The sequence below is a fragment of the Stenella coeruleoalba genome (assembly GCF_951394435.1).
Source record: "Stenella coeruleoalba genome assembly, chromosome: 11".
NCBI classification, from domain to species: Eukaryota; Metazoa; Chordata; class Mammalia; order Artiodactyla; family Delphinidae; genus Stenella; species Stenella coeruleoalba.
This window is the reverse complement of record NC_137157.1, coordinates 19,733,205-19,749,134: the sequence shown is the minus strand read 5'-3', so window position 1 is coordinate 19,749,134 and position 15,930 is coordinate 19,733,205. Positions and strand designations below refer to the sequence as shown.

Below are 15,930 nucleotides of genomic sequence, written 5' to 3'. Positions count from 1 at the left end.
ACTTGATATCGAGTGATCTAAAATGTCATCACTGTCCCTCAGTTAAAGTGGGAGGATGGAAGATTTGGACCCCTGTGGATTTTAGGGGTCCAATGGTCTGGAGGATGCTGGGACATGCCTCCAAGTGAAGGACAAGTTATTGAACTTGCACCCTCTACCATTAAGAAAAAGGTACAGTGTTGGGGACTTTGACTTTTGAAGCTAAATGCTGCTCTCACCCATTTATGGGGAGAGTTAGAGGGCTGCTAGTTTCAAGTGGGGCCCAGGGCAAGAGAGAGGACTCTGCAGCAGGCTCAGGCTGTGATGTGAGCTGCCCTCCTGCTCAGACTATATGACTGATTATCCACTGATGCTACAAATATCTGTGGTAGAACATTGTATAGCATCTCTGGCAAGCTCCAACAGAAGATTAACAGTACAGACATTAGGTTCTGGAACAAAGGCCTGCCTCATCATTGTTTGAAAAGCAACCCTTGGCATGCCTCTGTGCCTGGCAGAAAGTGAGAATCTGCTTATATATGACATCAAGTTATTAATTGGAGCTGCCCGTCACGAGCTAGGTGTTATCAGGTTCATCGTATCATAGGGCCAGACAGTAACAGTAACAATCCATTATTTTGATGGAAATGATACACTTGAGATCAAGCCTGAGCAAGTCCAGAGGGCACACGTAAGTTACATGGACAAGTAGACTAGATTCCCGTATCATTTACCTCTCATGGACTAATGCATCTCCTTCAACCTACTCCTATGATCCACGGGGAATCCCCTATGGTCAGTTTTATCAGTATTTATTGCTACAATAATGCTATGTAATAAATAACCAAAAAACCTTTGCGACTCAACAGTGAGCATTTATTATTCAGGCATCTAGGGCCAGCTGGGAGTTGGTTAGGCAGATTTTCTGATCTTGGCTGGGCTCGCTCATATCTTGGGTTTGGCTGCTATGTGACTAGAACAGCTTAGCTCTGCTCCACACACCTCTCATTCTCCATCAGACTATCCCAGTCATGTTTCTATATCAGAGGCACAAGAGAAGGCAAGACCAATTACCCAAGTATTTTTCAAGCTTCTGCTTGGATCAAATTTGCTAACATTCCATTGACCCAAAGAAAATCACACGGCTAAGTTCAGAGTCCAAAGGTGAGGCAGAATAACTCCACGCAGAGTGGGAAGGCAGTGAAAATCTTATGGGAAATGGCATGGAGACAGGGAGAAGTGAAGAAGTAAGGCTATTTCTGCAATATTAACATACCAGATGACAGAGAAGGAAAATGTGGGTCTTGTTCATGGGTAGACCAGCTTGCTATCTCGGTGTGAGCCAGAAATGGCTGGCTTCCACACTGTCTCCTCTCAGAGGTGCCTGGAAGGATCAGTGGTAAGGGAAAAATGAAAAATCTTCCTGATAGAACTTCAAACAGTACACTTGGTCATTCAGAGTGATGGAGAAAGATGTGGCCTGAGTTAAGGATAAACACAGTCTTGATTATGGAAAAGTTTGTAGATTTTTGTATCATGGAATGTCAATAAAAGAGCACTAACCTGAGGAGGCAAAGATTAGGTGGACAGGATGATTCTTCAGTAGATTTATACCAGCCTTGCCCTTTACCACTCCAGGCTTACACAACAAACCCGTAAGTGAAGTAATCATGGTGGCAGAGATAGAGGCTAGGCAAAGACCCGAGGGCTTGAGCTTTGTCTAAGGCTGATGGAGTTATGTCACTGTTGAACACGTGATCTGTCAGCAGCAGAAACCAATGACTCGTAACACTCCTTCAGGAGATAAATTAGCCACATGGGAGCAAGTTGTTTACATTAATTTCCTTCCACCTTGGAGGAGGAAGTAATTCTTTTCTATTGTAATTAATCTGTATTCTTAATTCAGGCTTGTTTTCCCTTCCATCAGTACCTCAGTCATCATTACTATCTGATCGTCTACAGAATGCCAAAAAAAAAATGCTTATTACAAATAAGGTATCTTGAATTATATTACCTCAGATTGAGGAACTATTTTGTAGTAAATGAAGAGCAACGTGAATTACTGGATCCATGATCCTATCATATGCAGCATTATCCAGAAGCAGTCAATCTAACACAACAATGAAATGGACTATTACAGCATCTGCTTAGACACCAGCTGAGAGATACAGCCTGCAGGGCTGGGGTGCTATTTTCTAGGAAGTGATACATGCACTATACCAAAGGCCAGTATGTAATTCCATGTCCCCAACTGCTAGAATTTATGGGTCTAGGAGCCAAGAGGATAGAAATACGACCGGCCCTTCCTACCACCATTCTCAGTAACCTACTTGCAGAATTGTGCTTCCCATCCCCCCTACCACCTTTGGCTCTGCTGAATTGGAGGTCCTGTTTCCTAGACAGGGGAAGAGGAAAAAGCTAGAACATTTCTATCAAGAAGCACAGTAAGATTTCTACAGAACTGAAGCTACTGCTGCCAAACTGATTCTGTTGGGCTGCTCATGTCTGTGGGACAACAGGCAAGAAAAGGGAGTTAATATGTTGGTTAACATGGAGAGCTAGGATTACAATTACAAAATGAAACAAGGAGGATGTGTCTGGAACTCAGGCGATTCATTGGGGTGATTCTTGATGCTTCTATGCCTGGTGTGAACAGCAAACAGACAAATGTGATAATCACAGCCTAAAAGGGGCAAGGTAGCCAAGGCCCATCTCTGAAGGGATGAAGGTCTGGGTCACTGAACCAAACTAGACCTGCTGAATTTCTGGAAGAGAGCAAGGAAAGTCTCAAATGGGTGATGCAGGAAAGAGATGATGGATATGAGTTTTGGTCTTGAGTTCAGTTGTAGCACAAGGAACTACAGCTTGTCTCACTAATCCTCCTGTGTAGTCTTCTACAGACTGTGGCTGGTCATCATTTTGAAGATCTGGCAATGGAGTAGACTTAACACTGGACTCAATTCTGAATAGGCAAGGGGTAGACAGCAGCAAACACCTCTTTTGCCCCACATCACATCCCTTTGTCAACTTCTGCTATCAGCTCACTCTGAACCACACTGAAACTACTTTCAATTCAATTTCTATTTGACGATAAACATAATAAGAATATCTGACTTTGATAGTATATGAACTAATGGCCAAGTTGTGAAAAGCTTTACATGCTAATAAATACTACCAATAAGTTCCAGATCCACAATAAATATGATATATAAGCTTCCAGCTGTCACAGAAAATTTCAATCCAGTACTACTTTCTGCCAGAAATTTCTTTAACAACTCTTAAGATACAAATGTACATAATACTTTTCATGCTAAAATGTTCACAAAAATTGAATATTTAGCCAAATTCACTTTTTTGTTTTGCATTGAGTCTATTTTTGATCACTAAACTCACATTGACTTCATTTTACATGCTCACTGCATCCCTCAAATATTGAGTACTTTATTTAGGCTATTCTACTTTTCAGTTCAGGGTCCTTTATTTTGGTAACAAGACATACTGCCAGCTTATTATAAATGCTTTATTTATTTATTTTTTAACATAGAGGAAGCTTGGTGGTAGATATGTAGCCATTTGATGCTTTTATGACTAAGAGTTAAAGTTCAGGTTCTCTTTCTTACAGAATGTAAATATGCACCAACACATGTATATGTAATTGTTATCAACATTAAGCTTAGTCACTAAAAGAAGATTCGCTGTCTGAACTTTCTTCTATATTTTTTTCACCTTCGCCATCAGGCACTGGAGCGTCCGGCCTCCTAAAAGATAAGGAAAAAAATTTTAATGTTTTTTCCAGTTGAAAAAGAGCACTAACTGTAAATTAGGTTCATCTTAGAATACTGCTGCTAATAAATCTGCCAAATCTGCGTCCTTAACTGAGAGTCTCCTGCTCTCCGCCACAGCGTGCTTCTTGCTGGCTTCTCCAGCACCATGGGGATTCAGTGCTATTCCTGTACAGGCCACGGCACTGTTTTCTCCTGCCAGTCCTTACACAGTGTGCTACTTCAGCACTTTCTGCTTCTCATTACCATGGAGACCCAACTACAGACAGAGATGCGTCTGAAGAGGCTGGCATGACCAGCGCTAAATCCTTGCAGGCTCCAAGTGTCCATGAGGTACAGAGAAAGGAAAGCTAGAAGTGGAAAGAAAAAGAAAATCTTCATGTTCAGGAAAGCTGCAGGGAGCAGTTTTAAAATGGAAGAGAGTTCAAGAATGGCCATTAAGAAACACAGGCAATATGGAAATTTTGCAGGGGAAGTGAGTGCCTGTCAAAGAAGGTTCTTAATGTCTGCTGAATGTTTTCACTTATATGTTTTATCATCAGAGAAAGAATATAAGAATGAGTTGGTAAAAATAATGTCTTGAAGGTTCCCTAAGCACAACAAGAAAATGTGAGAATAAACTCCAGCTTTGCATAGATGTGCTATAATAAACTACATGAAATTTAATGGTGTCATTAGAACAGTCAACTAGATAGGCTCCATGGAGTTTGTCAGTAAATCGTTTAATCAGTATGGCAGCACTAACACTCAGGCCCTATTCAATCTAACCAAGGAAGTAAATTAAGCCAATAAAGTATACTTGAGGAAACTAAGAGGGAAAGGAAGAATAATATACCTGCTCTGTTTTAATAAAAAAGCTACAAGACTTATTTCTCCCTCAGGCTCCTTGATTCTTATTAAAGATTTAGGATACCAACAAATAAAATTCTTCTTTGCCAAAAATATAATTACTATTACTAAAATAAGAAAATGTAGTCTCCTATTTACCTTTAGTTATAAATTATGGCTGAGTTTTGATGTATACTTTTTAATATCATATCTGTCATGCTACAAAACAGAAGAAATGCTGGCATTGCTCTCTAGCAATGGGTCAAACATAACCCCGTTTGCTCTGCTGCACAATTTTAGATTATGCCTATGAGGAAGTCACATGTACTCAGTACAATAAAACTTTAAAGCTGGGTACAGCATTTATAGGTTTTGTGTGTATGTATGTATGTATGTACGTACGTACTTACTTATTTATTTATTTTGGCTGCACCAGGTCTTAGTTGTGGCACGCGGGATCTTAGTTGCAGCACGTGGATTTCTCAGTTGTGGCATGCGGACTCCTCTTTTTTTTTTTATAAATTTATTTATTTATTTATTATTTTATTTTTGGCTGTGTTGGGTCTTCAGTGCTGTATGCGGGCTTTCTCAGTTGCGGCGAGTGGGGGTTACTCTTCGTTGCGGTGTGCAGGCTTCTTATCTCAGCGCTTCTCTTGTTACGGAGCACCAGCTCTAGGCGCGCAGGCTTCAGTAGTTGTGGTTCACGGGCTCTAGAGCACAGGCTCAGTAGTTGTGGCGCACGGGCTTAGCTGCTCCGCGGCATGTGGGATCTTCCCGGACCAGGGCTCGAACCCATGTTCCCTGCATTGGCAGGCAGATTCTTAACCACTGCGCCACCAGGGAAGCCCCGGCATGTGGGCTCTTAGTTGCAGCATGCATGCGGGATCTAGTTCCCCCACCAGGGATTGAACCTGGGCCCCCTGCATTGGGAGCACAGAGTTGTACCCACTGGACCACCAGGGAAGTCCCAGCATTTATAGGTTTTGACTGATGTTCCATCTGCCTAAAATACTAACACAGAACCACAGTCTTCATCATTCTCCATAGAAGCAAGAACTCTGAAAGTAGTGGGCATAAATACTGGGCACATAGTCCCCAGTAAACTTCTCTTTGCTATATACATGATTCCTTACTGTTTTCATTTTATTAAAAAGGAAAACATTACCAGAGGAAATTATTTGAATACTACTTCAAAATTATATTAGTATCTATGGCAACTCAAACAAATAAAACAATGTACATAACTCCCCTAACATAAATGCTACTTAAGAAAATGATAAAAGCAGCTTAGGCCTAGAATGGAGTGAAATTATAAAATTAATTTTTGTGTGTAACCATTTTTTAATATATGTGATGCTATATAGCATAGTGGTTAAGAACCCAGACTCTGGAGCTAGATTGCTTGGGTTTAAATCCTAGCCTTACTACGTACTTGTTGAGCAACTTTGGGGAAGCTATTTAACCACACTGTGTACCCAACTCACTGATGGGATTGTTGTGATGGTTAAGATGAATTATTAAATGTAAAGTATACTAGTAATATGTGGCACATAGTAAGTATATTAAATAAAGGTTATCTATTATTATTATTCTCATCTATCATGCACCTACTACTTGCCAAGAACTGTGTTAGGTGCTGGAGGTACAGAGATGAATAACAAGCACTTACTGCTCTGAGGAAGCTGGTAATTTAGTGGGGGAGACAGAAATGCAAACAAATTATTGTTACACAGTGTGACACACAAAAATATAGTTGTACTAACTACACTTGTTTGAAAAGAAAAGGTAATTCACTCTACTAGGGTTGGTCACAGAAGACTCCAGAGAGGTGGAGACACTTGTGAAGGGGTGTGGGATGAGTGTGAATTTGGCAGAAACAGAAAATGTGGGAGTAAGTGGGGATGAGAGTATCCTGAGTAAAGAAAAAAATGGGAATGGTGCAGCACAGTACATTTGGGACCTGTAAGTTTTTCAGTAGCTAGGGTGTAAAGTAACTGGGGTACAACAGTAGATGAGATTAGGTCATGCAGGGGCAATAGGTGGAGGGTGGGGAAAAGTTATATGAAATGTAAGCTTTCACTGAAATTACACAACTAAGTTCAGGAATCTTAAGTAGTCATTTCGTTTTTTTTTGTTTGTTTGTTTGTTTTGCAGTACGTGGGCCTCTCACTGTTGTGGCCTCTCCCGTTGCGGAGCACAGGCTCTGGACGCGCAGGCTCAGTGGCCATGGCGCACGGGCCCAGCCGCTCCGCGGCATGTGGGATCTTCCCGGACCGGGGCACGAACCCGTGTTCCCTGCATCGGCAGGCGGACTCTCAACCACTGCGCCACCAGGGAAGCCCTCGTTTTTTTTGAAGTATAGTTTATGTACAGTATTATGTAAGTTACAGGTGTACAATGGAGTGATGCACAATTTTAAAGGTTATACTCCATTTATAGCTATTATAAAATATTGGCTATATACCCTGTGCTGTACAATATATCCTTGTAGCTTATTTATGTTATATGTAATAGTTTGTACCTTTCAATCCCCTACCTCTATATTGTCCCTTCCCCTTCTCTCTCTCCACTGGTAACTACTAGTTTGTTCTCTATAACTGTGTTTGCTTCTTTATTGTTATACTCACTAGTTTGTTGTGTTTTTTAGATTCCAGGTATAAGTGATATCATACAGTATTTGTCTTTCTCTGCCTGACTTATTTCACTTAGCATAATACCCTCCAAGTCCATCTAAATGGCAAAATTTCATTCTTTTGTACAGCTTAGTAGTATTCCACTGGACATATATACCACATCTTCTTTAACCATTCATCTGTTGATGGATACTTAAGTAGTCATTTATTTTTTCATTGAGGTATAATTCACATACCATAAAATTCGCCATTTAAAACTGTACAAATTAGTGTTTCTTAGTATATTCACAAGGTTGTGAAAACATTACCACTATCTAATTCCAGAACATTTTCATTACTCCAAAAAGAAACCCAAAACCAATTAGCAGACACTCTCCATTTCCTTTTACCCTCATCCTCTGACAACCATGAATCAACTTTTCTGTGTCTATGGATTTGCCTATTCAGGACATTTCATATAAATAGGATCAAGGATATTCAGCCTTTGTGTCTGGCTTCTTTCACTTAGCATAATGTTTTCAAGGTTCACCCATGTTGTAGCATTTATCAGTACTTCATTCCTTTTTATGGCTGAATATTATTCCATTGCATGGGTATACCACATTTTGCTTATCCATTCATCAGTTGATGAACATTTAGGTTATTTCTACTTTTTGGATGTTATGAATAATGCTGCTAGGAACATCCGTGTACAAGTTTTTTTTTTTTTTTGGCGGTACACGGGCCTCTCACTGCTGTGGCCTCTCCCATTGCAGAGCACAGGTGCTGGACGCGCAGGCTCAGCGGCCATGGCTCACAGGCCCAGCCGCTCCATGGCATATGGGATCCTCCCGGACCGGGGCACGAATCCGTGTCTCCTGCATTGGCAGGCGGACTCTCAACCACTGCGCCGCCAGGGAAGCCCTGTGTACAAGTTTTTGTGTGAATGTATGTTTTCAATACTCAAGTATAAACCTAGGAGTGGAACTGCTGGGTCATATGGTAGCTCCATGTATAACTTTTGGAGGAACAGTCAAACTTTTTACCACAGTGGATGCACCATTTTACATTTCCACCAGCAGAATATGAGGGTTAAAATTTCTCCATATCCTTGTCAACACTTGTTATTCTCTGTCCTCATTCATTTTTTTCTTTTATTGTGGTATGACAGACATAACATAAAATTTACCATCTTAACCATTTTAAAGTGTACAGTTCAGTAGTGTTGAGTATACTCACAGTGTTGTGAGTCATGACCACTATCCACCTACAGAATTCTTTTCATCTTGCAAAACTGAAACTCTGTACCAATTAAATGATAACTCCTCATTTCTCTTTCCTTCCAGCCCCTGACAACCACTCCATTACTTTCTGTCTCTATGAATTTGTCTGAGTACCTCATATAAGTGGCATCATGTAATATTTGTCTTTTTGTGACTGGCTTATTTCATTTATCATGTCTTTAAGATTCATCCATGTTGCAGCATGTATCAGAATTTCCTTCCAGTTTAAGGATGACTAATACTCCATTGTATGCACATACTACGTTTTGTTTACCCATTCACTTGTGGATGGACATCTGGGTTGTTTCCACCTTTGGGCAATTGTGAAAAATGCTGCTATGAACACAAGTATACAAGTATCTGTTTGAGTCCCTGTTTTCACTTCTTTTGGGTATATAACCAGAAGTGGAATTGTTGGATCATATGGTAATTCTATGCTTAATTTTTGGAGAAATTGCCATACTGCTTTCCATAGCAGTTACATCATTTTACACTCCCACCCACAGTGCACAAGGTTCATATTCTCACCAATACTTTTGTTTGCCCTCATTCATTTTAAAATAAATTTAGGGCTTCCCTGGTGATGCAGCGGTTAAGAATCCGTCTGCCAATGCAGGGAACACGGGTTCGACCCCTGGTCCGGGAAGATTCCACATGCTGCGGAGCAACTAAGCCCGTGTGCCACAACTACTGAGCCTGTGCACCGCAACTACTGAGCCTGTGCACTGCAACTACTGAAGCCCACACACCTAGAGTCCATGCTCTGCAACAAGAGAAGCCACCACAATGAGAAGCCCATGCACCACAACGAAGAGCAGCCCCCACTCACTGCAACTAGAGAAAGCCCGTGCACAGCAACGAAGACCCAAAGCAGCCAAAAATAAATAAATAAAAGAAAAGAAATTTAAAGCTATTTTGAATTGGAATTGCTATGAAAACAAAAGAAAAGCTACACACTAGAGTTCCTTTTGTACATAAAAGAGAAAAACTTCAAAAATCATGAGACTCAAATGAGGTAATACATGAAAGCATTTTATAACTTATAAAAGCTTTACAGGGCTTCCCTGGTGGCGCAGTGGTTGAGAGTCCGCCTGCCAATGCAGGGGACATGGGTTCGAGCCCTGGTCTGGGAAGATCCCACATGCCGCGGAGCGGCTGGGCCCGTGAGCCACAATTACTGAGCCTGCGCGTCTGGAGCCTGTGATTCGCAACAACAGAGGCCGCGATAGTGAGAGGCCTGCGCACCGCGATGAAGAGTGACCCCCGCTTGCCACAACTAGAGAAAGCCCTTGCACAGAAATGAAGACCCAACACGGCCATAAATAAATACATTAAAAAAAAAAAAAGCTTTACAAATGTTAATATAATAATAGAACTCACAACATCATTTCCAGACTGGATATTCATATTCTTAGGGGGAACAGAAATTTGGCTTTTTATGTTATGATCAGAATTGCTCTTGCTTGACCATATATATATATATATATATATATATATATATATATATATATATATATATGAAATGTTTGTTGTAAATTTCTTCATAGAAAGAAGTTTTAAAGATATGTTTAAAAAGGTTGCTACTTTAAACTACTGGCTACACTTCATTACTAAAATCTGAAATGAAGACTGCATAATCCTCTCAATAGTTTAAACATATAAGTGAATCACTAAAAAAGAGTACATCAGCAAAATGCAGAAAAATATATAAAGTCATAAGTATATTCATGATTTATCATGTATATTTTTCTAAAATCTCAACCTTTAGTAGTTACAATAGAAAACACTAGCTTGGTAGCTACATTTTAATAAGCATATTTATATAATTTGTGGCATCCAGATTATCAATAAAAGTCTTAGTAAAAGCAAAATTTTTTAAAGTTTAACTTTAAACTCTTTACTAAGTTTAATTTGTTTAAAAAGAAGTATTTTCAAAGAAGTTACTAGGTTGACCTGAACTAAAAGTGAGCCAAAATTTAGAAAGGAAAGGAAAGAAGGAAGTACTAACCATATACAATACAAATCAGTAATTTTTAGCATACCAGATGCTGTGTGCATTTTATTTGTCACCTTTCTCCCATTTATGGGAATAAATAAGACTATCAACCACAATCCCTATTGCCCTCATCCCTTCCTTATACTCTTTCTTTGTTACAGTCACATAATCCAGGCCTGGCAGGTCAGAAGAATCTCTTTACCTGGAAAGAGATCAATTCAAGGGAGTGCTCATAACCCAAGCACGACAATCAGAATGCGTCCCCAGAAATGAGCCTTGGATTATGGAAAAGGGGTTCTCTTTCCTTTCAGTTGGCAAAAACTAGCAATATTATAGCTATTTACAATATAAAGCAAATATTATTTGCTAGTTCCTTGTTTTCCAGGAGGAAAGGAAGCTCATCAGCAGTAGGAGAGAAGTGGATGATTATGCCAAGGAGTAAAGGTGGACAGAGGTGCCAGGTGAGAAAGAACACCAGCCAGCCAGTACTGATGGCGCTGCGCCCCTGATTCTGTCCTACTTAGACTTCTTAGGTTTGTGAGTCAATAACTTTCCTTTTTGCTTAAGCTAGTTTGAGTTAGTTTTTCTGATCCTGTACATAAACTGAGTCTTAAAATACAAATATCATTAGTTTGGTTTGTTTTCATTAAAGAGATATTTATATTCGTGTTTAAAACCACAGCCACTTTAAGGACACCAAACAACATAAACATTCTTTGGAAAAACATTTATTTATGTAGGTAAATAGTTTAAAGATATTTTTAATTTTCTTTAAATTTAAAACAGTTGAATGTAAAGCAGATTAAGTGGCAAAAACATTGTTAGTAAAACTACTGCTGAGTAGGAGGATTGTGGGGAGAGGGTGCAATAGTTATCATTCAAATCACTTTTCAATATCAACTAGAGCACATACAAAGTTTTAACGTCACATTATACTTGTCAATTAGTGTTGTTCTCAGAGCTTTATGCAATGGCAATAAGTGGTCTTAAGGAAATAGCAAAACACTGAATTCCTGAACTGAGATTGCAGTGACTACATAAAGACATTTGGGGTAGTTAAAAAAAAAAAAAAGACAATTTTGACTTTGATGTTACATAGTAACCAGTAAGACTTACTTCAGCATTACATTTACTCAAACTACACATACTTTGGTCTTTCCATTTCTGAATGCCCATCAAGACAGGTATGTCCCGCCCTTTGTGGGAATCTGTGGCAGATTCCCAGAGCCAGAGAAACAATGTAATGTCTAATAGCATAAAGAAAAAGAAAGCCAGCCATCCTAGGTAAGACGGGTTTCTGCTGTTTACCTTGGGGTTCTTTACTTCCAACAACTCTCTATCTCTTGCTTGCTAGACACTGGAAGACCACAACTGCTTTTTTTAAATATATTTATTTATTTTAGTTTTGTCTGCGTTGGGTCTTTTGTTGCTGCGCACGGGCTTTTTCTCTAGTTACAGCAAGCAGGGGCTACTCTTCGTTGTGGTGCACGGGCTTCTCATTGCGATGGCTTCTCGTTGCGGAGCACGGGCTCTAGGCGTGTGGGCTTCAGTAGTTGTGGCACGCGGGCTCAGTAGTTGTGGCTCGTGGGCTCTAGAGCACAGGCTCAGTAGTTGTGGTGCATGGGCTTAGTTGCTCCGTGGCATGTGGGATCTTCCCAGACCAGGGCTCGAACCCGTGTCCCCTGCATTGGCAGGCAGGTTCTTAACCACTGAGCCACCAGGGAAGACCCATAACTGCTTTTTAACACCACCTCTTTGATATTTTTATTATTTCTTACTCTTGTGATCAAGGTCTCCAACAGTGGACTAATCACAATTTTCTGACATTGTTTTTTTTCTGTCCTATACTTTCTAGTCAGTCTGCCAGCCAGTGGTCAAGGTAATTACCCTGAATGGAATCCCAGCTCAGCAAAAACTAAAAAAATGGAACGAGTAAAAAAACCTATTTTGGGGGACTTCCCTGGTGGTCCAGTGGTTAAGACTCCACGCTCCCAATGCAGGGGGCCCAGGTTGAATCCCAGGTCAGGGAACTAGATCCCGTATGTTGCAACTAAAACATCCCGCATGCTGCAAATAAAGATCCTCCATGCCACAGCTAAAGATCCTGCACGCTGCAAAGAACATACCCCATGCCACAACTAAGACCCGGTACAGCCAAATAAATAAATAAAATAAATATTAAAGACAAAAAAAACAAAAAAACCCTATTTCTGGAATTGTTCAGTCGGGGAATTGAGATCAATTCTATCCGTAACCAGCCAAAACCCAACCTTTAATCCATTATATTGTTCTGTAGCAGGAGACAGACGAAGATCATTGGCAGATAAGGTATTCCATTAGAGGGCAGGAAAATCTGCTGGATATGCCTTAAATATAATTAAATAAAGTTTTCTTGCTTTCCAGTATCTGTTTGGTTAACACTAATGAATCTCCTCTCGTCTCAGTGACAAGTAGGCTGAGGTGGTTACTTCTATTTCTGGCAACCATAGTCATGGTCATTCCACAGGCTGGGAGGAAGGTATAAATGTACTTTGAATAGATAAGTCCAGGACAAATGCCAGCTGAGCTGGTTCTGTTTAAAGCCTGCAAAGTAACTTGCTTTCTTTAGCCATATCAGTATGCTACAAACTGCACCCTCCTACTATTAAGAGCGTGACCAGTTAAATTTCAATTTCAGAAGTTTGTTCTTTATTTCTATTTTTTTGTTTTTTGTATTTATTTAATTTATTTATTTTTGGCTGTGTTGGGTCTTTGTTGCTGCGTGCAGGCTTTCTCTAGTTGCGGTGAGTGGGGGCTACTCTGTTGCAGTGCGTGGGATTCTCATTGTGGTGGCTTCTCTTGCTGCAGAGCACGGGCTCTAGGTGCACAGGCTTCAGTAGTTGTGGCACACGGGGTCAGTAGTTGTGGCTCGCGGGCTCTAGAGTGCAGCCTTAGTAGTTGTGGTGCATGGGCTTGGTGGCTCCGCGGCATGTGGGATCTTCCTGGACCAGGGCTCGAACCCGTGTCCCCTGCATTGGCAGGAGGAATCTTAACCACTGCTCCACCAGGGAAGCCCCAGAAGTCTGTTCTTTACTACAAAGTTTAAAATATAGATTTTTCAGTTTGGGAAAACAGAGAGTATAACTCAAAAGGATAATTACTCTGTGTACGTTAAATACGTCTTTGTGGAGAACACAGTGGTACACAGGCAACAACAGGACTCTAAACAAGTTGGGATCCAAAAGCCTGGTAAATACAATTGTTTAGAACTTGCTACAGATTTCTCCGTTAAAACATTCATAAATCACAACTAACATTTACTGTTTGTCCAGAGCTGTGCTAAGTGCTTACATCATTCTCTTACTCAGTCTGAACAACTCTATAAAGGGTGAACTCTTCTATTTCCCATTTACTGATGAGGAAACTGATGAATAGATTGATTAGGTAATTAGTGCAGGATCATATAGCTAGAAAGTGGCAGGGCAGAATCTGGACCCCAGCAAGTAGACTATTTCTAAAGTCTGCCTTAGCCTGAGCCTTAACCATCATGAATTTCGTCTCTTGATGGACAGGTCCAGAGGCTAGTCTATGTTGGAGTAGTAAAAGTAGTAATTACTAGGTAATAATAGTAACCTTAGCTATGGGACATAAATGTAAGCATAGAACAGGATAAGAAGAAACATTTTTTTTTTCTGGTAAGAAAAATCTAGGCATTGATTGAAAATATTTATAAGGCATGATTTACCTGTTCTATATTTCTAAAACAGATAAAACTTAAAATTTTCCATTTTATTTCCCCTTAAACTCTTTTGAGTATGATGGTGAAAAAGAGACTCTTTCACATATCTTTTGATTTTACAGCATTTTTTTTTTTACTAATTTTTACAAGCTAAAAAGAACGAATTCTTGGTTATATAAGCACTACTGTTATTTTCAAAAACTTGGATTTGTAAGAATATTAAATAATCAGAAGTAGCAAACAAATACTATTTATTTGGTAATTATCAGGGATTTTCTTCAGGTTTATAGACTTTCTAAATTTCAGTGATAGTCATTTTTGAAGGAAAATAGCCAGGGTTTCTTCTCCCTTATCATGTAAACTGTTTTGGTTCAAAATTACGTACTCTCCCTAGGTTCATCAGAACCATTTTTTTTTCAATCCCATATATATGTGTTAGCATACGCTATTTGTTTTTCTCTTTCTGACTTACTTCACTCTGTATGACAGACTCTAGGTCCATCCACCTCAGGAATCAAGACGCAGATGTAGAGAATGGACTTGAGGACACGGGGAGGCGGAAGGGTAAGCTGGGACGAAGTGAGAGAGTGGCATGGACACATATACACTACCAAATGTAAAATAGATAGCTAGTGGGAAGCAGCTGCATAGCACAGGGAGATCAGCTTGGTGCTTTGTGACCACCTAGAGGGGTGGGATAGAGAGGGTGGGAGGGAGACACAAGAGGGAGGGAATATGGGGATATATATATACATATAGCTGATTCACTTTGTTATAAAGCAGAAACTAACACAACATTGTAAAGCAATTATACTCCAATAAAGATGTTAAAAAATAAACAAAAACAACATAGCAAAATTATGTACTGTCAGCTTCCAAACTGTTATATACACAAGCCAACTGAATAACAATGTATTTTCTGATCAGTATTTATTTCTATATTAACCTCAGTTTTGCTCTTTGCTCAGTGCAAACAGATCTAGACTATTTCTTCTTACAGTAATAAGAATCTGTCTTACTACCTAAAGCTAACAGAAGAAGTGTATGTTTATACTTAAAAGACAAAAGAACAGTCTTTACTGAAAGTTCTTGGCTGAGCTAAATATGTACATAAGATTCTAAATAAAAGTACACTCTTTCCTTGGATGGCACATTTTCTTCTCCTTTATCATCTCAGACTTTCCCCTCAAAGCGAGGCTCCTTAACTTTTATGTGAACATGATTCCCAAAGTGCCAGAATTCCTCCTTAACAAGGTGATTGATTTCACTTATATCTAGCTAAATGTAGTGGGAGCTGGTTTTCTAGTGGTAGTGGTGATAGGTTATAGTGAGTCACCCTATTCCAACCAGCGCCCCTTGTGACCAATGGCATGTACTTGTGAGGTAATGGGTCAGAATTCAGGCTCCAGGCTGTGGTTGAGGCTGAGTTTTTCTGTTAAGACAACGTTAACTGTTACTGGAATTCTACCCTAAAACTTGGCACCACTTTGCAACTGAATGTTTCTCAACGTTTACAGACCATTTTTAATGACATGCCCTCAAACTTGCTAAGTGAGATACATCAAGGAAGTATTGGGAGTCCTGGGGATTCTCCCCTTGGTTGTCATCCATGGACTTCTTTTTTCTTTTTTAATATTTATTTCTTTATTTTTGGCTGTGTTGGGTCTTAGTTGTGGCACGCAGGATCTTTCGTTGCAGCATGCAGGCTTCTCTCTAGTTGTGGCGTGCAAGC

The 15,930-nt window shown here is 39.9% G+C and overlaps 1 protein-coding gene across 6 annotated transcripts in view; it reads right to left on the bottom strand.

Moving 5' to 3' along the window:
• Positions 1-15,930, bottom strand: part of WASHC3 (WASH complex subunit 3) — a 128,218-nt gene that overhangs the window by 66,038 nt on the left and 46,250 nt on the right. For 3 of the 6 annotated variants that reach the window (XR_013830412.1, XR_013830413.1, XR_013830414.1), the window contains exon 7: positions 1,256-1,363. Coding sequence is in view for 3 of the 6 variants with exons in the window: in XM_079936301.1 (XP_079792427.1) it covers positions 3,653-3,737 (85 nt within the window). In the remaining 3 variants the exon portion in view is untranslated. Of the gene's footprint in view, positions 1-722; positions 1,364-3,460; positions 3,738-15,930 lie in introns of those variants that run through there. The other 3 variants (XM_079936300.1, XM_079936301.1, XM_079936299.1) reach the window with 3 other exon arrangements.